The sequence below is a fragment of the Bos mutus genome, chromosome 25 (assembly GCF_027580195.1).
Source record: "Bos mutus isolate GX-2022 chromosome 25, NWIPB_WYAK_1.1, whole genome shotgun sequence".
NCBI lineage: Eukaryota > Metazoa > Chordata > Mammalia > Artiodactyla > Bovidae > Bos > Bos mutus.
In genome coordinates this window covers 38941028-38964528 of record NC_091641.1, presented here as the reverse complement: position 1 = coordinate 38964528, position 23501 = coordinate 38941028, and the positions used below count along the sequence as shown (strand labels likewise).

The window sequence follows — 23501 nt, the reverse complement described above, 5'->3', positions numbered from 1 at the left end:
CAACATCTAAACACAGGCCACCGCAGAACACAGCCACGACCACGTGCTTTCAGAGCAACAGGTTCCCTGGGAATGTAATTCTGTGTGCTGAGAAATACACACCAAATGCAGAAAGACACACGAGGGAACAGACCAGGGGCGGGACATGCAGTCCTTACTTGGAGGTCTCACAGGCTGCGCCTGGGGTATTCCAGGGGGCTGCGTCCCGGGGGCTGATAAGGCTGGCTGGTTACCCAAGATGCCTTGTTTGTGTAAACGCGACCTCCGCTTTTCTTCTAGCTCTTTTTGAATCTTGTAGATTTTCTCTGCTAGTAAGTGATAGTATTCATCCTAAAAAGCAGCAACAGTCAATACTAGTTATTTGCAAACAAACAACTGATCTGGTTTTGTAGGTTCTAACAAACTAATGAAGTTTTAAATTAAAATTATGTACACTGGCACGGGTGAAGTATTCAGCACTTCTAACTCATAAACCAAAGCCCAGGGATGCTATGGGACTTAACAGTCAGGGGGTACTAAGTCCTCGTGACAGTTCGTTCTACAGCTGAACCTCTTCCTGCATACTCACTGACACAGGTGACAACATAGTACAAGAACACTCCACTATAAAGTACACCCACAGACTAGGAAACCTTCATACACCTCACTTACCACTGTAGTGGGAACACTTGAAGATTCTGCAGTTACAAACCAAGAGAGGTGTGCAGGAGGACCTCAAGTCTTAACTGGGACATCTCCCTGGTCAGTGTCCTCAGGCGAGGAGACCAGCAGGCTGATGGAAGCACCCTCCCCCCCAACCCGCCCCCCGCCGCCCCCCACCACGTCCAGACCTGCAGCCACAGGTCGCTCGGGTGCCGTGTGGCTGGAACGCGAATGCGGACCCACCCTGCTGTTGGCAGACTCGTACATGTCCCCTTCCACTTTCTTAGCGTAGGCCACCAGGTTCTCCATGCGGCGATCCTTCAGGGCTGCAGGGTCAGGTGTCGGGAAGATGGCTTGGACACTGAAAGGACAGCACGTACTCTCAATCTACTTTTAATACAACATCAACATCTTGCCATTTCACATGTGACACGGGAAGAGAACAAACCGCTGTCTACCTTTGGGCACAATACACTGCTGAGAGACCCCCATATGCAGTCACTCTTTGGAGACAATACTGATCTGTCAATTTATCCACAAGTCAAACACAACATTTTGCTATTAACAATAAATGCTTGACCAACTCAAGAATACTATGATTTTGAATTCCTAATCTTTAAACTACTAAGTACAAAAATTTTTGATTAAACTAATGAAGGAGAAAAAAAAGAAAACTCCATCGGAATTGAGTTGATTAACGTCACCTTCATTTAACTTAAATTGCTGGAGAAATCAACTATGAATTTCCCATGTTAATTGTATGATGGTATTGTGAAGCCATCTGTATTTACTAGGCCCAAATGCCTGCAATTCTCAGGGCTCCCCACAACTATAACCTTGAGCCATAAAATAAGACAAGCTTCTGAGTGAGTCCCAGCTCCCCGTGCACTGAGAGCTTAGAGAACAGGCCTGCCCCTGTGACATGGGTCAAAGTTCATATTCCTCTCCAGGATCCACTGGGCACTCAGAATCTGGGATCCTCCGGCCTCCCTAAACAAGCACATGACCCCCTTCAGTTTCAAGGGTATGATCACCTAGGGCCCAAAAAAACACCTGGGCGTTAAATCAGACACCCAGCAAACTGCAAAACTGTCACACTGCCATCAGTCACAAAGTGCTCCCACCACATGTGAGTAACAGGCGAGGGGGCCACGTACAGTTTATGCACTAGATGGCTCCGCAGGTCCTGAGTGACGTGTTCGTGCCAGCTTTTCCGAACTCCGGTGCTGGAAGGAGGTGCTGCTGCAGGTATAGTGCTGAGGGTGCCAATGTTTCCAGAGTTTGAGCCGTCATTCATCAGGGGGCTGAGGGGAGAGGAAGAACAGGTCATCCAACTGGAAAAGTGACTCACATGCCATTCACCCAACTAAGGGTCTTCAACCATATGTGACTTTAAACTCTGCTATCTGTTAGAAAGAAAGAAAGAGGGAGGGAAGCGAGAGGGACAGAGAAGGGAGGGAGGGAAACAGCCCTACACTTTAGAAAGAATCAAGAGTTCTATGTGGTTCCCAGCCCACTTTAACATGTGACTGTCACTCAGATAGGAACCAAATGAAACAAAGGTCTTACTTTGTAGCCCCAAGGGAAGTTGGAAGAGCTGATTCTGAAATCAAGTTTGATGGCTGCTGATCTGTTGTTATTCCTCCTGCTGGAATGTTCATTGGGTTATTTCCTGAAAGACGAAAAGCAATCAACCAACTCCTAAATTACACACCTCAAAGTCCTAATAACAGATAAATAACAAGTCACATATAAATAAATGATTCTTATGAAAATTATTCTTATGACTCATAATAATAAATGCTATGGCAGGAACTCTGGGAGTTATATTTTCAATAATGTTGGTCAAATTGTATAAATTCAATTGCTTCCCATTGCACTTGAAAACCAAAGAAGAGCATTTCTACGGAGGCTGGCTGGCAGCATGAATGCTTGGCGGCTGTGGAAAAAAATCAGAAATGATCCATCTGCAGCTTCGGTTTTGATTCTGGCTTCATTCCCGTCACATACACTTCATCATCTTTTTGTTTTGCGTATCAGAAGATAAAAATCATAGAAATTAACTTCAGGTGAAGAAGACAAAAGATCAATTTGCCTACAGTATTTGTTCTAAAGTAAGAGAAAGGTGAGACACAGGTTAATTGTCTTGTCCCAGATTATACCACCAACAGAAGTGGTGTCAGACTGGAAGGGACATTTCAAGACTCCAACCCAGTCTTCTAGCCAGCAGGAGTCAGAAATGCATTAGGGCAACTATTTCCCAACACGCAACAGATAAAGTATCTTTAAGGTGAAAATACTTTATTAGGAAAAGAACAAAACCAGCACAACAACCCTGTTCTGAGATCCCTGTTAGCCAGTCCGGATTCAGACTGGTCGGCTCCAGTCACAAGTAGTCCACAACCAAGAAATGCTAGGAGCTGCAGAGTCAAGGCAACTGGTACTGCCCTAATTCCAACCTGAGATTTTGCATCCTGAGCCATGTGAAATGCCCTTTATGAAAACTATCCAGATACAGCGACAAAAATGTTGGTTCATTTGCAAATGTGATTCATCTTACAAGCCTGTAACATCTTCAGTGTACCTGACATTTTAGCCTTTTCCTGGAATTTTTTTATTTTAATCATTTAAAAGATACCATTTGCCATAATATATATATTTGAATTTTATTATATACATATATATATTTAAATTTAAAATTTGAATTTAAAGTAAAAACAGTAGCTGAAAACAGCCCCAGGCTCCAGAAGGCTCGTCATTCCCGACACTGCATTTGCACAAGGAAGTTCTCGAGAGTCCTTTCACCTACCCAGGGGGTTGAGACTCCTCATCTGCTGGTGAGTTTGAGGCTGTGCTGGTTGCTGGCCAGGAACCTGAGGCTGCAGCTGCGTCTGGGGCTGGTTCAGGTAGGGGAGTCCAAGAGCAGCATACGCTCGTTGCATGGAGCTGGGGTCTATCGGATTTGGGTTACTTAAAGAAGTGGCATTCTGTTGGCCTGTGCCAACAGAACCAATGGTGTTTTGAATTCCACTAGCTGGAGACCCCAGGATGGCTATAAAAACAAACAGACAAACACAAGAGATAAGTAAAAGGGAAAAGTCCACAAGTGAGTTAAAAACCACTGAAAAACAAGTAAAATTTTAACAGAAGACCACCTATGTATGTCATGAAGCACTGGAACCCCGCTACCAAGAAAGGAACTGTGCAGACAGAAGAAGCCCATTCTATTAATCTCATCTGCACAGCGGCACCTGAAGAACAAAAATCTGAAGAGAATTCAAGCTTCTGTGTTAGAAAACAACAGACCAGGAAATCAGCGATCACGCAATCAAGGTCAGCGTGTATTAAATCTAGAGCCTCATAAGAAGTCAGTTCGGGGGAAACAGCAAACATGGGAAAACACACATTCTTTGGGGGTCATCAGCCACCACTGAGGCGAGCTAAGAAGCCCCTCCTGCTGCTGCTCCTCGGTGCCCCTCACTGCTCACCACACAGGCACAGAGGAGGAGGAGCGGAGGAGATGCCTAGTTGGTCAGTTCTGTTACTTATTAACCTAATTAATATCTTAATTACTAAAGGTATCAAGTAACAGTAACTTAATTAAGATCTCTGACACAATCTTCCAAAAAACAAAACTGCATTTCCTTGAACCCCTGACGTACAGTGACCAGGCAACTCCACGCCTTTCTCTGCTCCGCGTTTCCTACGCGGGAGGGCACCATGCTAAGCTCTCTGCTACGTGAAGCTGTTCAAGAGATACGGTGCCTGACTGAGGAAAATCTGTAGCAACATAAAGAGCCCCATTGCCAAGGGCTTCAAAGTTAACAGAGAAGACCCAAATACCCATCTGTCCGTCTGTCTGTCCATCCGTCCAAATGTCCTAATCGATGTAGAAGTTCTGCATCATACCATTGATTCTTATTTGTAAGAGTTCCTTTCTTTCCAACTTCCCCAAACTTCGAGTCGTGTCATCAACAGCAGCTTATAAAACTGATACTATAACTGATCTTTGAGACATAAAACACTATCACAAATTTTTCTTTAAAATTCAGACCATTACTGTAATAATAATATCCTCATATCACCATCAGCACAATTATAACATAAACAACTCAAACACTTATCTGAGTAACTTAATGAAACCAAAATGTGTTAAAAAAAAAAAAAAAAGCCCTTGATAATTACATATTCCACACTATTTAACTTTTCTAATAAGAATATTCAGATCTCAAACTCATTAACGCTCATTAGACACAATTATACACACCAAGCACCTCATTATTATAAATGAAAAGCAATTCCCAAGGTACATTTTATGACAAGTATGTAGCTCTGAAATAAGTCATGTATAATACTTTTAAAGGTATTTTTCCTAATAGTTAATACTCCATGAAACTTTAAACACGTGCCATTGTACTACTGAAACTGACATGCTGACTTGTCTAAAAGAAGTACAAGAGAAAAAGGAAAGTGACAATGGGAAGATGATTTATTTTTCTATTACTTTGCGGTGTAAGGAGGAACAGACCTAGACCTACATTGACATGCATACTGATCAACTGTGGAGAGAGAGGAATTTAAAGAAACAAGGTGTACAAGGCTTTGGGTTTTGGGTGAAGATGCAATAGCAGTACCTTAACAACGATTTCTTTCTACTAAAATCCACTCGTGTCCACACTTCCCCAAATGCTATCCTTTTACCCCAAATTCCCCATCGTAGGAGGAGTGCCACTCCCAAGCTCAAGGCCACTTATGGGCTACTTTACGGACTTCCTCCTCTCATGGAAGCTGCTGACTTGGTCAGTGTATTTTTGTGTGTGTGTTAAAAGCATTTATGTCCTAAATGCACACGTTACTGTTTTTTTTTACTTTAAAAGAAAACATACCTATCTATCTGAAGACAAGCATTTGGTACTTGACATTTCTAACTAATTTAGAGACAAGGAAATCAACATACAAACAAGTAAAAAGGTCTCCGACGTACAGGGCCCAATCCGAATACAAACACTGCTGTGAGATAACATCTACGCTTCAGGGACAAGGAACGCAGGCACTTCCTACGGGGGAGATGGTTGGAAGGGGAGTTACCTGGTGAAAGCCACCACAAACTCTAAGTCCTACAAGCTGAAGATGCTTCCACTCTCCGTGAACACCCTGCTGGTGTCCTGGCAGCAGCTGGCCTTCCCCGAACCCCCCACTTTGCCCTGTGGCCGTCGGGCCTCTGCTCCTCTCCGGACACCTGCGACTCCTGCCTGAACTTGCTCCCTCTCTCACTTGCAAGCACAGACTCCAGGACAGACAAAGACAACAGGATAGAAGTGAGCAGTGTGCGCTCATGGAGCTCAGGGTCTGCTGGGAGAGCAACATCTCTATCTAATAATGAAAGGCTGCAGCCCTGGATCCTGTATCAGAGACAGTGGTCTCTGATCAAGATGATCAAGACCATCTCTTCTTCCCTGCACGTTCCCTGCAGCGGGACCTGCATGTGCCTCACAGGACTCTCCTCACACCAGGGCACTCGCCTCAAGCTGCAGCAGTGGAGCAGGCGCCCTCCCAGCACCGCAGCGCTGAGGGCTCTGAGGCTGAGCAAAAACGTGAGGAGTGCTAAAACAGCAACGCTCCACGTATCTGGTGTCACTGAGAATACAGCCTGCTGCACGAATCAATTTTACACATTATTGATAGTCACCTCTTTGTTTATTTTGGCCGTGCTGCGTGGCTTAGGGGATCTTAGTCCCAGGCCCCCCCCAGTGAAAGTGCGGAGTCCTAAGCACCGGATCGCAGGGAACTCCCAACGTTTACCTCTCTAGATACCAACACTTCTTGTTCTTTTTACCATTTTTACATCTTGCTTCCTTTCTCAGAGCTTAAGGCTACGTTTCACACACAATCCATCTTTGTGATATCCCGCCACAGCGTCTCAGTGCATCTCAGCACAGTGTGCCCTCTCCCCGAACGTCAGTCAGCACTCCTGCTGCCAGCACGTCTCCAGAGTGGTCCTGCTCCCCTTCTGCCGCAGCTACTAAGGACAGAAGAGGGCCGGATTTCACAGCTGGCTCTGTCCAGGACTCACGCCCCCGTGGGCACAGAGACTGGCCCATGGGCAAGCTCCACATACACTAGCCATTGCTGCTGTGAAACATGCAGCTCACCTCAAGTTCCAGCCCCCAACTGGTCTCAATAAAACTGTGCTCAATTTGGAAAGCCAACAAAAATGGACACGCTGAATTCCAAAACTTTGTCAGGTTGGTGGGGGACACCATGAGGCAGGCATAGCAGCCACTACTTGGTCGTCACCTGGATTTCTACCAAGAGAGCCAAGCTTGAGTCTGTCAGACCTGCGGACGTCTCTGCAGAGCTGCTCCCACAGCACAGGGCGTCCCGGGCCTGTGTACCACCAGGGCAGAGGGACACCGAGCTGAGGGCCAGGCCCCCCGTCACAGCCACCACCAAGCACGAACGCGCACCCTGCAGCAGGTGTCCTCAGAAGCCAAAGAGCTCAGAACTGGCAACCTGGCGCCGCCCAGAAGAGCGAGGTCAAAGCTCCTCCAATGAAGGCTATCACCGAGGGCTGTCTGGTACTTGAGCCACAGGCGGCCTCGCCACCCCCTCCCCCGCCCCCGCTACAGGCTGTCACAGAGGCACTGGTGGTCTCTGGAGAACCTGCAGGTGAAGCAGGTGCCTAGCCTGCGAGTGCCTGTGGAGCACCAAGTAGGCATCTGGAGGGCATGTTTTAAGCAGGACTCAACACCGTGAAGGCAGGCAACTCAAACAATCAGAGGGGCCTCAAGCTGGATCACCGGAGAAGGCAATGGCAACCCACTCCAGTATTCCTGCCTGGAAAATCCCAGGGACGGAGGAGCCTGGTAGGCTGCAGCCCATGGGGTCACTACGAGTTGGACACAACTAAGCGACTTCACTTTCACTTTTCACTTTCATGCATTGGAGAAGCAAATGGCAACCCACTCCAGCGTTCTTGCCTGGAGAATCCCAGGGACGGGGGAGCCTGGTGGGCTGCCGTCTATAGGGTTGCACAGAGTCGGACACGACTGAAGTGACTTAGCAGCAGCAGCAAAGCTGGATCACAGAGCAGGGCCAAGTAGTGAGTGGCAGGCCAGTAGAGGTATTCAAGCCAGGGGTCTGGGGAGGCTGACTGTGCCCCCATGGAGACCCAGGCAGCCGCAGGCAGTGGGCAGGCTGGGGCGGCCCTGGGCTGATCCCGCAGCACCCATTCTGTCAGTCCTTTTGCTCTTGAGTTGGGAAACCTGTGGCTGCCCAGAGCAGCACGCGCACTGTCTCAAGAGCTCCAGGACCGACGCTCTGCCCTGCGAGGCATCCAGAGCGGCAAACGCGGAATTTGTTAAGATGCAGTCTAATAACACAAGAGGCCTGGGGGAAGGTCCAAGTCTCTGCGTTTCTCACAAGCAACAAGGGGTGCGCCTGCAGCTGGGCTGAAGACCATACGCGGAGCAGCAAAAGCCCCCTGAGGAGGCAACATGAATTCAGACAGGGAGTCCCGTCTGTGCCGCCAAAGCCTACCCACTGCCACCCTGCACAGGTCTGGGAGGCAGGTGCCAAGACTGACGCTAGATACACGCCCTGCAATTTCCTCATTAGCCAATAAAACCTGACGATCTCTATAAGGGATGGATAATGCAAGATCAATGACTGGACAATAACTCGTGGGAAAAATTACACGAAGTCTCCTCCACACAGGCCACAGCAGTCTGGGTTTCCTTTCAGCGGCCCCTGGGTAGGCTCCACAGGTGGCCTGGGCAGGCTCTCTCAGTAGAGACATCAAGGGAGGAGTTAGAGAAGCAGGGTGTGTGCAGCAGGCCTGGCGAGCATCTGTGGGAAAACCTGCTTGGACAGCACAGCCTCGGTGGACACAGGTGGGTCTCAGATGATCCCTGGGGGTCCTGACCACCCACTTACAAACCTCACTTGCATAGGAATCTCTGAGTCCAATCAGAGGTATCCCCTTGTAGGCATGTCAGCCTTGCTGTCTAGAAAGTTCTTCCCTTGTCACTTAATTGAAGCTGGGCTTTGCCCAGCCCCCCCTCCCACGCACACTGACCCTCCCTGCCAGGACTGCCGACACCACTGACTCTAACTCACTCCTCTGACTGACACCACTGTCGCCTCATTTTTTATTTCTGGCTGCACCCCACAGCATGAGGGATCTTACTGTGCCCTCATGAACCATGTGCCTCATGAACCTCATGTGCACTTTGAACCATGGATCAAACCTACACCCCTTACAGTGGAAGTGCAGGGTCTTCACCACTGGACCAGCAAGAAGTCCCAGATCGACGCCATTGTCACATTATTTTTAACGTACAGCTGACCCTTAAACAAGACAGGTTTCAACAGCATGGACCCACTTACACAGACATTTTCCAACAGTAAATACAACAGCCACACATTGTCCACGCTGGTCAAAGCTGTGGACGTGGAGGAACCAAGCTGTCTATGTGCTGGGAGGGCTGTGGCCCTCTGACTGTGTGGAAGGATCGGCGCCCTCATCCTGAGCTGTGTAAGGGGCAACTGGACAGAGTCCATCAGCTGCTGGAGGGGCAGAGCCACACTTCCCCACTGTTGCTACATTTCACACACGATGGGCACAGTTTGCTTCAAGAGAGGAGGAATAGCAACAAACATTTACAGAGAAGACACTGCTGCAACGTTCTCGCTCATCCTATCAAACTCCTTGTCCTCGCAAAACCACAGTGCTGGAACCAAAGGAATACACTCAGAGCAGAAACCTAACTTGAGAAGCATTAAAAACAAAAACATATACAAACACACAAAGTACACAGGAAAATACCCCACTTTCATTTCTTTCACGAAAATTTGCTACAACCTTGCACAGAGTTCGTCTGTACACGCCCCATGACTTTATAGTGTGAAATCACCCTGACAACACCTTACGTTATGACTGGAAGAGACACTGTGGTTTACCACTTCTGAGGGCTCACTCTGGATCAATCATTACAACAAGCAGGCAGTTATAAAGATGGTAGAAAAAACCCACACTCATTTCTTTGTTTTTTTTTTTTTTAAGTAAAAACCACACAAAGTGTTTCTTAAAAAGAGAAATCTCAAAAGTTTACAACTGTCATGGCAATACATATTAAAAACCAAAGGATCTCAGAAAATTCACAGTCCCAAATTAAAGGTTAAGAACACTATCCTAATTCATCATTCATGGAATGAATACTGTACAACCACAAACTCGACAATAAATATTTTGACACTTAAAAGGACTATAACTGAAATACATCCTAAGACGTAAGAAACTATAACCATCACAACATGTTAGTAGGAAAGAAAACATTTTACACTAACTTGGAAGAAACTCAGACTGTACTCCACTAGAACTGTTGTCTCAAATATCTGCTTCTAGAAGACACAGATTCCTAGATCTTCACTTTATGTAAGAAATGTCCTAGAAAATCATGTATTAATTCATTTTTTGCTTAATAAAAGTATAATTTAACTGACTTAGGAAAGTGACTTTTCAAGGAAACTTAGTATGACTGCTTCTACTGGGGAGCAAGGGAGGGAGGGTGGGTCTGTGGCCATGGCCCACTTTCCTGGGCCACAGACACCCCTGTGTGTGGGGCTCTGGGGGCGCTTGGGAGGGAGTGGGGCCTAGCGGGCTCGACCACCTTTCCCAGTGCCACTTGGAAACAAGCAGAAAGAGAAGCAGCACACGTGTTCTGAGGCAGCAACAGGTCTGCCGAAGAAGAATGAGAGCAATGGACACATAACCACAAGCAGGGCGGGTGGGGCGAGATGGCCCAGATACGGCTGTGAAGACGCAGACGGTGCTGGAGTTTCGAGGGCAGCTCCAGCCCACGAGGACACGAGCGCCAAGGGCATGGCCTACCTGTCCACACCAAGGGACACACCCCGAGAGCACAGCTGGACCTTGAAAACAACCAGAAGGGACTTAACTTTGGGGACAGACGCTCATCCTTTCCCTGCTCCGATGCCCATGGGAGCCCCCGGGAGCCACACAAGGCCTCCTACGGGGGCACTGCCTAACCACCCGCTAAGGGCACACAGACCGATGGAAAGATGACGAAGCGAGGGCAACGATCAGGGTGCGGCATCCTGGTGCAGAGACCCTCCATCTGCGCTGAATGAACTGTTAGTTACACAACTAGACCTGGGAACCGCGTCGCCTCCACAACACCTGCACGTGGTGTTTGTTGACTGACTGACTCTAGAACAAAGGGTCCTCAAGACTACTTTAGGGTGATTTCAAAAAGTGTCCAGTCTATCCACCCCTCACCCCAAAGTCACTGCCATTACAGTGACAAATGCTGAGTGTCTGTCAAGAAACTCAGAGAGCCATCCCGTCAGCTCTCGCCTCTCTGATCCAAGTGACGTCCCTCTTCTGCGCTCGCTGCTCTGCAGTGGCCAAGTCCGGGGGGGCGGGGCGGGGGTTCCCCCTCGGCGTCCGCCCTGGCGCCCCAGCTCCCACTACGCGGTGCAGCGACTAGTTTCTGCCCTGCTCCCTGCCTATTCCTCTGCGTTCTCAGTGTCTCATCGCCAAGCTTCTCTACCCGCAGTGCTCACTTACTTTGTTGGTTTCGCTTGTCACTGGCATTTTTCAAAGGGAGGCAAACAGGACAGTCATGCCGTGTGCAGTTCTTCCAATGAGAGATGATTTGTCGTGAAGATGCGCAATGGGCAACTATGACCAGAAAAACAACGAGATGTTATTTTTCTATCCAAATCGTCGCGCTTTCCATTACACCTACATTATAAGGCCAGCTTCCATAAAAGATGATCGCAAGTGTAACTGTAGCACGGTGCAGGCAGTCCTCAGCTTACAAAACAGGCTGCTTTCCAGAAAGTTTGTAAGTCGACTACTGAGAATTCCAAACAAAAACTTCCCAGAGAAGCAATGTTATGAATGATGGTGAACAAGGTTCAGACCACAAATCAAAAACAAAACAAAACTACTTGGCCTGAAATACCACACAAGTGGAACGAAAGGCAGAACAAATAATTCTGTAATGTCACTATTTACAATAAAAAGTTTACATTATGTTTATTAATGCTCAAGGATGAAACCATCTGAACACTAGAGTTGAAGAAACATAGCGAAGCAAATGAGAGGTCTGTGGAGACCCTGAGGGGGCCCGGGCACTTCTCAGAGCACTCGAGACGGCAGCTGCGGCCAGCCCCTCTGTCTCTATCTTCGCTTCCACTTCTTCCTAAAGGTCCAGCACGACCCTCCTCTGCTTCTCCATCAGGACAGGGTTACACCCGGGACTCACGAGTGTCACAAGGGGAAGCAGGGAGATCAGGGAGACTCTCCCCAAGGTTAGGAGCACAAGTGAGAAGAGACAGAAAGAGGATAAAGATTAAAGGGAAGCAGAACCGTTAGTTAAGGGAAGGCTTCTTCAGGAGAACTGGGGTGTCTGTGTGAAGACCAGAGAGGGGACACGTGTGTGCATGATTCTCCCCTCTGGAGAGCAAGGAAGGAGGTGGCAGGAGTGGGCAGGACACACAGGTCCCCAGGACAACCGGGCCAGGAGCCTGATGAGCCAAGACAGAAGGGCGGAGGGGCGAGGCAGCAGCCCTGGCGCCTGGGCGCACGAAACGACTGCAAGACAGATGCTCTAGGCTTGGGGAAAGGTGGGCACATGCACGCGTGCACACTACACTGTCAAAAAGAAAACCTGATCTAGACATGCATGGCGAAGACAGTGCTCAGGAAGGGACACAGGTCTTCTGTGACAGAGGAAGGCAGAAAAGAACGAATGCAGGGCCCAGCCCCACCAGCAAAAGTTCACGGAACGTTGTAGAAGCACACCGCCTTTCTCCTGGGCAGGTGAGCGTCCAGAGGCATCTGACTGGTCAGCACATGGGGACGTGGGAAGTGGGAACCTTCTCAACAGGAGAGGTGCCAGAGAATACCAGACAAGTCCACCCCTGGCTCTGCCACCAGGACCTGAGCAAACAGCACTTACCTTGACAAGCCTTCCCAGCCTGACAATGCGTCATGTGATTCAAGACGTTTTTCATGGTCCGACAATGTGGGAGTGCGCAGGCCCGGACCTCTCCATTGGCTTGTTCTCGCCTCTGGCATTTATGAGCGTGAAGCAGTAGGACCAGCTGCTGCTGTATCAGTTTGCGTTTTTCGGGATCTGCGGTGGGGCCCGTTGCAATCGCCTGGGTGGGTACAATTCCCACTGATGTTTGCATCTGAGGCTAAAATAAAACAAATTAACACAAACATTTTAATAAGCTTTCAGAGTTCCAATTCATGTTCATTAACTATTTTTTCAAACTAAGGGTAAAGCTGAGTGATAGTTTAGGCCGCAGTGAGAATGCAGCTGGTGAGGTTCTTTTAATTCATCGGCAATTTATCACACTACAATACATACAAGTGCAGGAAAATCCGTTATTATATTAGGTTGAACCATATGAAACTATTGTTTCTCTAAGCCAGATGACCAAACGTTGGCAGTTCTATAGGATTCAACCTAATAAAAAGATCGCCAAGGCCTGACCAATTCCAACCCACTGAGAAGATCTGACGGTGCAGAGCAATCAGAGCCACCCTGCAGATTTCTAGTCTTCTGACCGGAAGGACAATACCTGCAGCATTCATTACTTCTCAAAGATTAAGACAGCATTTATCTTGAATACAACCATCCAGTACAATCGTTAACGCTTTGCATTTCATTAAAATTTCTACTCAGACATCAGACAATATCTTTTCTCCGTATTTGACGATGTGCTAAAGATACAGAAACAGAGCTTAGTTACTTTCATCCTTTCAAAATAGTAGGCCAGATCAACCATACCTCTTAACTGCAAAGAACACGGAAAAGGGGACCTGCGGAACTTCTTACTCTTTACCAACTACCAATATTCTTCAGAAATTTACTAAAGAAACTGTGAAGTAAGAGCAATGTAAAGCTCCTAACAGGCAACAATATAACCCACCTTTCCGGGACTTTCCGATCTATCGCTCTGGTCAGGTCACACTTCTGACTTCATTCTACAACACCTACCGCCTCCGATGAAGCACAACACAGCCTGATTTTTCAAATGAAGAGTCAAAACTATATGCATTTGCAACCAGGAGAACACCAAGTAAAACATATTTCTTTATGAATCAAAGTTCACTGTAGAAAGAGCGTTTTGTGTTTTGGCTTTACCTCGATGAGAACTCATAAAATAAGTATGTAGAAAAGCTACCTGGCTTCACTCAAGAGCACAACTCCTAGAACCCTAACCAGGAACCAAAACAAAAGCAAAATTCAAGCCAAGAGGCTGAGTGTACTGAGTGGAGAAGTACTTAACGCCTGAGGGAAAACAGCCTCTTTCCCTTATGTCTATTTCCCCGATTTCAAAAATGTGGAAAGCAAAAGAACTAAGGAAATACTTAACACCTGCAATCCTGAGAGCCAGGAGTCCACTGCGGAAGTGCAGACAGGTTTTTCTCCTCCCAGTCGTTTTTGTATGTGTGAACCATGACCAATAGTCTCATTTATATAAATTTGGCTTGGTATTTATTCTAGGTTCTGTCCCGTACCAGTAAGTTGTAGCATGATGCGTAGTGAACATGTGGCTGTACATTCATTTATCCAAACTCCAAAGACTGGGGATAAACTGCAGCCACTCCTCTTTTTTCTGACACTTTAAAATAAGGCTCCCATAAACAAACAGCCTGTGACTATGCCCTCTGCAGCAATAAGTACCTATGTTAAATGATTCTGCATCCATCAGCTTATTTCCATGGACTACAAAGTCCAAGCGAAAATCAACAGGAACAGAAGAATATGGGAAATGTAAGATGATCCCTGGTTAGGTCTCTTTTGCATTTACAAAAAAATTTCAAACATGTGGAAAAGTAGAAAGGAAAGGATACCATTATCACATCTAACCAAATGAAGGATTCTTTAGTACCTTCTAACATCTAGTCCATACACAAGTTTCTCAACTTGTCTCCAAACAGTCTTTTAGAGTTGGTGTGCACAGATCAGAGCCCAGTTCAGGCCCACACCATCCACCTGGTTACTGTCTTTAAGGTTCTTCATCTCCTGCTACCCTCCCCCGCCTTTACTTTCTCACAATACTGACGTCTGGAAGAATCAAGCCAGTTGTCCTCCTGCCATTTCTTAAAATACAGAAATACTATGTACAAAATAAATAAATAAACGTAAAAAGAGGTGTCATATAAAAACCTGGTTAAAAAAATCTCAATCATGTGATTAAATTATAAAAGACTTTTAAAGTCATTAAAAATTAACGCAGTGTTTCTCATCTGCAATGTTCTCAATCACACATTTTGAACTGTATTTGATGGTATGCTGAAACCTCAACATGTAGAAATAGCACAGCTGGAAATACAGCCTGCTCAAGTCTGGGTCTACTCTCCATCTACATGTAGCTGTTCGGTAAGCCTACACACTGTTTACACATCTCAAAAACAAATTGGAGGATGAAGCTGAGTCAACATGAAGCAGACAACACGACTCGCGTCCCTGGGTTAGCCTTCCCCATGTAACTCCATGGGCTTGCATGAGGCTAGTCCAGGTTGCAGAGTGCTTACAAACGTGGGGCACATTTAATTTCCTTCTCTCTTAGGCCAGTGCTCAACAAGAAGGAAGGGCTGTATGAACTTCTGCAAAAATCTGTCAGAAGCAGCCTTTAGATTCTACCAACTTCCCAGCTCAGTCCCCACTGTCCAGGCGGGAGAAGAGAATTAAAAGAAAAATGCTTAGACAAGAACCTCCCTTTAAACATACAGAACAAAATTTGCAAATTCCCCCCAAAAGTACTTTATAATTTTAGGCAACTTTATTTTTGCAATAACCAAGAATATTTTGGAAAATGGTAAAAATGGAGGAGGACTCTATCCTGCCATAGATTCTTAGGTGCGTAACCAAAAGCAGAAACCATGGTAACGAACAAAATAAGCTAGACCTCATTAAAATTAAAAGCTGTTTCAAAAGACACCATCACGAAAGTGAAAGACAACCCAAAGAATGGGAGAAAACATCTGCAAATCACAGATGTGATAATGGACTTATATCTAAAACATTCAAAGTACTCTTAAAACTCGATGATTTTTAAAAAAAGGAATCTAATTTTTTTTAATGGACAAAGTATACGAAGAGACATTTTCCCAAAGAAGATATACAGAGAAACACATGAAAAAACTGGTATGTTTACTGAAACATGAAACCCATGAAAAGGCACTCGATACCATTAACTATCTTCAGAACCACAGTGAGGTACTGTTTCACACCTACCGCATGGCTACAGTTTAAAAACGAGACAGTAACAAGTGCTGGAGAAGAGCCTGGTCTCTCTCACACTCTAGTAGTATGTGCGAGACAGTAACAAGTGCTGGTGGAGAAGAGCCTGGTCTCTCTCACACTCAGTAGTGCGAGACAGTAACAAGTGCTGGAGAAGAGCCTGGTCTCTCTCACACTCTAGTAGTATGTGCGAGACAGTAACAAGTGCTGGAGAAGAGCCTGGTCTCTCTCACACTCTAGTAGTATGTGCGAGACAGTAACAAGTGCTGGAGAAGAGCCTGGTCTCTCTCACACTCTAGTAGTATGTGCGAGACAGTAACAAGTGCTGGAGAAGAGCCTGGTCTCTCTCACACTCTAGTAGTATGTGCGTGTGAAAGGGTGCAGCCACTTTGGAAAATACTCTGGCAGTTCCTCAAAAGGTTAAACCTGGAGTTACCATCTGGACCAGCAATTATCTGAAGCATACACCCAAGAGAACTGAAAACATATGTTCACACAAAAACATGAACACTAATGTTTGCAGCAGCAAGATTCCTAATAGCCAAAAAATGGAACCAACTTAAATGGGCATCAAGTAGAGACTGGAAAAACATGATATATCAAAAAAAGGATATAACCCAACCACAAAAAAGGAAGTACCAGTACATGCTACAACATGAATGAACTTCAAAAACACTGTGCTAAGTGAAAACACCAGTCACAAACAACCACATATCGTATAATTCCATTTTGATGAAATGTCCAGAACAGGTAGATACACAGGGGCAGAAAAGAGATTAGTGGTTGCATCTGGCTGAAGATCTCAGGGAAATGGGAGGAACTTGCTAACGGTACAGACTTTCTTTTTGAAACATGAAAATGTCCTAAATTTGAACACGGTTGGTGATGGCGGCACAAAACACTGAATGCCACTGAACTGCACACTTTAAAGAAGGGGGCTGCACGGGAGAGCAACTGTATCTCAATAAAGCGGTTTTAAAATGACTTCTTTGGGAGAATGGCATTGAAACATGTAAAATATCATGTATGAAACGAGATGCCAGTCCAGGTTCAATGCACGATACTGGATGCTTGGGGCTAGTGCACTGGGACGACCCAGAGGATGGTATGGGGAGGGGAGGAGGAGGAGGGTTCAGGAGGGGAGCACATGTATACCTGTGATGGATTCATTTTGATGTTTGGCAAAACTAATACAATTATGTAAAGTTTAAAAATAAAATAAAATTAAAAAAAATAAAAAGAAAGGAAAAAATAAATAAATAAAATGACTTCTATCTCACTAATTATCAAAGAAATGAAATTAGAACCAAGAAGCATCTTTCACTTATCAATATGACCACGATAAAAAAATAATAAATAAAAATGTCCATTCCTTTTGATCCAGTGGTTCTACGTCTTATAATTTATTATTAGGGAAGTAACTGGACTACTATGCTAAAATGTATGTACAAAGACAGACACCACACTTTGATTAAATTACTGAATACTGGAAAATTCCCTAAATGTCTAGAAAAGGCAGACCAATTAAAAAAAAATTATGGCTACAGACCTCATGAAATCAGATGCAGGCATGAAAAGTAAGGGGGACCTGAGGAGACCCCAGTCAAAGCCACGTGGAATACAAAGGCCTGGAGCCAAGCCCCAACCAAATCCTGGACCCACCGAGCACTGAGAGATAGAATCACTGTTATCTGGGGCAACTAAGCCCACGCCCCACAGCTACTGAGCCCGCCTGCCCCAGAGCCCGTGAGCTCCAACAAGAGAAGCTGCTGCACTCAGAAGCCCACACACCACAACCAGGGAGCAGCACCTGCTCGCCGCACAGCAGTGGAGACCAGCACGGCCGAAACACCCACAGACAGACCCCAATAATAACGCAGGCCTTCATGCCGCCGAGAGTTAAATGGAACACATTAAGCTACAAAAGAAAGTTATTAAAATAGTACCATAAAGTCATTCAGTTTTTCCTTATCAACTTCATGCATTGTTTGAATGTTTTACAAGAAATGTCTACTATTTTTATAACCAAAAAAAAAAAAAAAAAATCCCACTTTGGGAGGAAAATCAGAAGAATCAGTAGAAAACAATGAACAATTAAATATTTTTAAAAAACTGTAAAAGTACTAGAAAGTGGTACAGGCCTTTGTAAAAATATATAAAGCAGTGGTTCCTAACTAGTCCCCAGTAAAACCTCTTCAAATACAGATTCCCCAGTCTTGCATCTTAGAGACTACGGTTCACAAGATGGGGGTTGGCGGTGGGGGGTGGGGGGGCGGGGGCGGGTGGACAGAGCTGTTTGTATTCAAGTTCCACAGAGGAGGCTTCCTTACAACAGCTTTATACTTCTTAAAGGTTTTCCAAAATGAACAGGCATGCGCTTTTACAGTTACAATAAAAAGAAACGTTCAGGAGAGCCATGCACAGGTGATTCTCATGCAGCGGCAGTCATGAGTATCGGGAGAGCGCCTGGGCCAGACCTGTAACAGTGACCAACAAACCAGGCAACACATGTGACACACACGAGACGAGGCAGACCGTGCAGGTGTCGGTCCTTCTCCAGCCTTCGCCTCTCAAGGACTCTGTGCTGGGTGCCCAACAAGCAGCAGCTCAGTTAATGCCCACCCGCGGCCCAGGGAGGACTAACGCAGGCCCATACAGCCTCGTGCGCGGGGGTGGACCTGGGGGCGGCCTAACAGCAGAGTTCCCACCTCCTTAACCCTTCTGCGCTCACCTTGTCACAGGGCTGCCCACCTTGCCTTATAAACCATTTGAAGAGAATGTAACAGAAAAACTGAGGGAGGTGGGAGGGGGCTTCGGGATGAGGGACACATATACACCTGCGGCTGATTCATGTCAGAGTATGGCAAAAACCACCACAATACTATGAAGTAATTAGCCCCCAATTAAAATAAATAAATTAAGTTTTTTAAAAAAGAAAAACTGGCCAAGGACAGGAACTAAGCAACTTGAGAAACAAAAACATACTAAACACATGTACTTTCATTCTTACCAGTAATCAAGAAATGCAAATCACAATAATTGGACACTATCTCCTCCTGTCAAAGGACAGAATGATAACCCCCAGCCTTGGGAGCATCATGGGATACTAGTGACCTGCTCCCTGGCTTTTGTTGGAAGGCAATACAACAGTATCCATCACAAGCTTTAAAATTCATGCAATACATTTTGGTAACTCCCATCAGCTCACATGCAATTCCTACTGGTGGAAGGGGAAGGTTACTGGGGAACAGGAATCGCAGTGTTGCCATCACGACCCCCTGCCTGTAAACATTCTGAACCATGAGTAACAGCAGGTGAACATAAAGTGTACAACCCAAGGGCTGTGGAGAGCACAGCCCACTCACCCCATCTCATTGCTAGATCTTTTGTTCTTTGCATGTATCTTGCTGGCATCGTAACTCAACCATCATTTAAACCCCTGTCCATTAAATGGCCTTGAAAGGCAAACATTTTATGTTTATTCTGGTGTATTTCTTAATTTTAAAGGAGCTTGCTGTATTTTTATTAGGTCTGTCGTTGTTACATAGGTCTGAGTAATCAGCACCAACCCCATTTTTTTAAAATGCCCTTTATCCTAAGAACAGGATCACAGATGTGCACAAGGAGTGTGTGTAAAGTTTATCCTGGATTCTTTCTAGAAAAAGAAGTTATTTTTCATGAAGTATCCAAGAACAGATTACAATGTTTGCAAAGGACTCTGCAAACAGTAAGAAGCAGAAAGTGACAAGTCAGAACAGTGAAGGAAAGTGCTTCCTCTGACCACATGACCACAGCCCCCCATCTGCAGGACTGGGGTTCGCAGAGACAACTGTTCAGATCAGCCTGGCCCAGATCTGCCACATAACCAGTGCAGTCCAGATCCCTACTTCTCTGACATCCTCCCCCGACCCACCTGGAAACTTTACTTCTCCCCAGTCTCCACTTAAAAGTCAGGAAATGACACCAAAGTGAACACCAGGTGGGACAAAGGGTTGTTCTGCAATATCTGCTTGTTCTGATTCCCCCAGAAGGACCCTAGAACAGCTGGTTACACAAAGCTTTGCAGTCATAAAATAGAGAAAATGCTCATTAAATGTACTCAGCTATCAAACCAGGAAGAAGTGATAATCACCTGAGATGATAAAGATCAACTGGTAAGAAAGAGAACAGTTATTTAGATAGAATAATGTTTCTTGTGTCTTCTTTTTGTTTGGTGTCTGTTGATTTTTTAAAAATAAGATTATCTAACAATTTAAGATTTAAATTCAATAAGGAAATAACTAAAAATGATCAAGGTGGACCAGAATGATTTCTAAGCAATCTTCCAAATCAGAAACACTGATTTCACAGTGGAAAACAAACAGCTAAGTCAAGAAAGAAAACTCATGGGCGAGAGAGCACAGGACAGACAACTGGACAAACCCACTCTCTCCCCTGCCCCAGCGTCACTCCTGTCCACTTGGAGAGTCGATCTGCCTTGGGGGCTGTGTGGTCAAGTACACCTGTGCAAAGAAACCTCGAGGGTAAAAGCTGCTGGATCTACTCCAACAGCCAAGGGGACAGGCCAACCAGATTCACACATCTCAACTGACTTACGAGGTCTTACGGGCATCAGGCCCCGTTACTGTATACAACCAGTCCACGAGAATTACCCGTCTACTAACAACTGGCTTCCCAGGTGGCTCAAGGGGTAAAGAATCTGCCTGCCAGTGCAGGTAGACATAAGGGATGCGGGTTTGATCCCTGGGTTGGGAAGGCCCCTGGAGGAGGGCACAGAAGCACAATCCAGTTCTTGCATGGAGAACCCCATGGACAGAGGAGCCTGGGGGCTACAGCCCATAAGGCTGCGAAGAAGCAGACACGGCTGAATCGACTCAGCAGGCACAACTTTCAAGGAATTATCTTCTCGACCACCCATCTATATGAACATATTCTTCAAGAACATTTATTACAGTAAGTTTTTGATAACTTGGCAAATTAATCATTTGACAGACATTAGCTTTTGATGGCTTGAGCCTAAGCGCCATTTCAGATAATTGTGGAAAAGGTAAACAGAAGTTTGGGAAGTTGGGGCCACACGAAGACAGCTGTGACTCTTCAGACAGACACTGCGCTCACATCTTTGGTAGCTGTGACTGTCTCCTTCCAGACCCATTAAATGTGCTGCCTACTGAGTTCTACCTCTTAAAAAAAATTTTATATATAGGTATAATCATTTAAGGTATCTACTGAGTTCTTCCTAAAGCAGTCACTTCATTTTCCAGAACGCCTGGTACAGTCCCTGTATTTGCTGCTACCGGGCAGGCAGAAATTCTGACACTAGTGTGTGTACTGGGCACAACTTGTTTAGACACGTAGAATCTGCTTACTAAGTCTCTACTTTACATGAAGTCAAAGACCTGAATGTCTCTGGAGATAATTTATGCTGTTTTACCTAGAGAGCTTCATTGAAGAAAAGGCTATGCTAATTAGACTCTAGAAAAGACATGGTTAATGGAAACTAGTCTTGGAAAGAAGTTAAGTGATTTTTTTTTTTTTAGCTCCACTGGGTCTTTGTTGCTGCCTGTAGGCTTCCTCTAGTGTGGAGAGCTGGGGCTACCCTCTAGCTGCGGTGTGTGAGCTTCTCACCGCAGTGGCTTCTCCTGTTGCGGCTCTAAGCTCACAGGCTCAGCAGCTGTGGCACAGGGGCTCAGTGGCTCCGTGGCACGTGGTATCTTCCCAAACCAGGGATCAAACCTGTGTCCCCTGCAGTGGCAGGCAGGTTCCTGACCACTGAACCACCAGGGAAACCCAGTTAAATGATCCTGATTGAGTACTTCCAATACCAGTACAACCAATACAGCTGGTCCCTACTATCAAAGAATACCATAAATATTTCTCAATTTATAGCTTTTTTTATATTTGCAACACATCATATTTTGGGCTTAGACTATGTTTCCCAGGCTGATATTTATTGCTAAAACAAAAGAGGATGAGTTTAAATAGTAGAAAGGATTTATATAGGTGCTGGTAAGAATTTTAGATTAAAAATTATTCTTCAAAGGCCCATAAACTCATCTTCTCATCTTCAAGTTACAGGTGGGGCGATGAGAATAAGAAAGGTAAATGCCTAAAATTACAAGAACTTGGAGGACTAATAGTGAGAGGCAAGCACGCACTTCCCAACACTGTCCCTTGTATTCCAGTTCAATTACTGAGGCATAATTCATAGCCACAGAGTGATTTTCTACAGAAACTGCTCTCACAGTGAAGAGCTGACGACACTACTCACTTGTCGTTCCAGTGAAGGATGAGAGTGCTGGAAGCTCTCTCCCTAGTCCTAGGGTGGAGGGAAACACCAGAGTGCCAGTGATTTTAGATCCATGCTTGTGAAGTACAAGGAACTACAGACAATGCTTTACACACACGAGCATTTAAAGGGCAGCTAAAACTAGGATGAGCCAATCAAAGACGACAACAGGGAGAGACGCTTGGGTTCAGGAAGTTCAATCAGTTCAAGTCTTGATTCCTCAGTGACTGGAAACTGGATATGGAAGATGGAAAATGATGAGAAAATAAGACAAAAAGGGGGAGGGAGACAGTGAAGGTTTCTGAAGGCTGAAGTGGACACAAAGACTAACAAAGCAGGCCACTCCCCAGTGGGCATTTGGGCATCAAGTCCCTGACACTGCAGGGGACAGAGCCTCTGGAAGCCTAATCTACACCAGAATCACTGGAGGAGCATAGTTCCCCCACAAGACGAAGAACAAGTCCATCTACTTGGCAATTATCCTGAACTGTCTTAGAGGGAAGTAGGTGGCACACACTGGAAAACTGAGAAAGAAAAAAATGAAAGTTTCACAATTAACAGTGAGAGACAAAAAGATTCCTCCCTCTTCCTCTAAGAGATTCCGAACCAGGAGGACACAGGGCTCCAGAGGCCAGTCACTCTGATGCAGTGGGTCCGCTGACTCACTTCGAAGCAGACAGAACCAACTCCAAGACACACAGCTTGCCCCGGAAGGGCCAGAGCTGATGGCACGTCACCACGAGCTGCCAGCGGCACTGCCCCCCGGCTCACTCCAGCTGGACCCGCCTCCGCACGGAGTGCCCCGAAGTCACCCTTCCCCACTTCAGAGACCTGAACCAGCAGCTGCCTGGGGGCCTGTCCAGAGCCTTCAGGTTCCAATTCTCTGACACAAGAACAAAATGAATCCTAACACCACTCCCATGAGCTACTATTTTTCCTTTTGCGTGCAATTTTAACAACTTACTGACCAGAGATGTATTAATTCATTTTTTGTTATCTGAACTTTATTGACCAGAGATGTTTCAACATTCACTCACGTAACAAATTGCTAACCACATGTGTGAGTTTCTGTAAAAATCCCCCAAGCAATAATGTGTTAAATAAGCAGCACTCCTGATTATTTTCTTTCACTACAACTCTGTCTTTAAAGTCAATCAATCAATTTATTTGGTTGTGCCAGGTCTTAGTTGTGGGACACGAAATCTTTAGTCTTTGTTGCCACATGTGGGATCTAGTTCCCTGATAGGGACTGAACCCAGGGCCCCTGCAGCAGGAAC

The 23501-nt window shown here is 45.8% G+C and overlaps 1 protein-coding gene across 1 annotated transcript in view; it reads right to left on the bottom strand.

The window, feature by feature from the left end:
* CREBBP (CREB binding protein) overlaps positions 1 to 23501 on the bottom strand; it is a 119283-nt gene that overhangs the window by 36324 nt on the left and 59458 nt on the right. Inside the window, exons 4-10 of the mRNA XM_070362471.1 lie at positions 12633 to 12873; positions 11234 to 11347; positions 3452 to 3694; positions 2212 to 2314; positions 1800 to 1946; positions 886 to 1003; positions 159 to 330 (exon numbers count right to left, since the gene is read on the bottom strand). Of these exons, the coding sequence (XP_070218572.1) occupies positions 159 to 330; positions 886 to 1003; positions 1800 to 1946; positions 2212 to 2314; positions 3452 to 3694; positions 11234 to 11347; positions 12633 to 12873 (1138 nt within the window). The remainder of the gene's footprint in view (positions 1 to 158; positions 331 to 885; positions 1004 to 1799; positions 1947 to 2211; positions 2315 to 3451; positions 3695 to 11233; positions 11348 to 12632; positions 12874 to 23501) is intronic.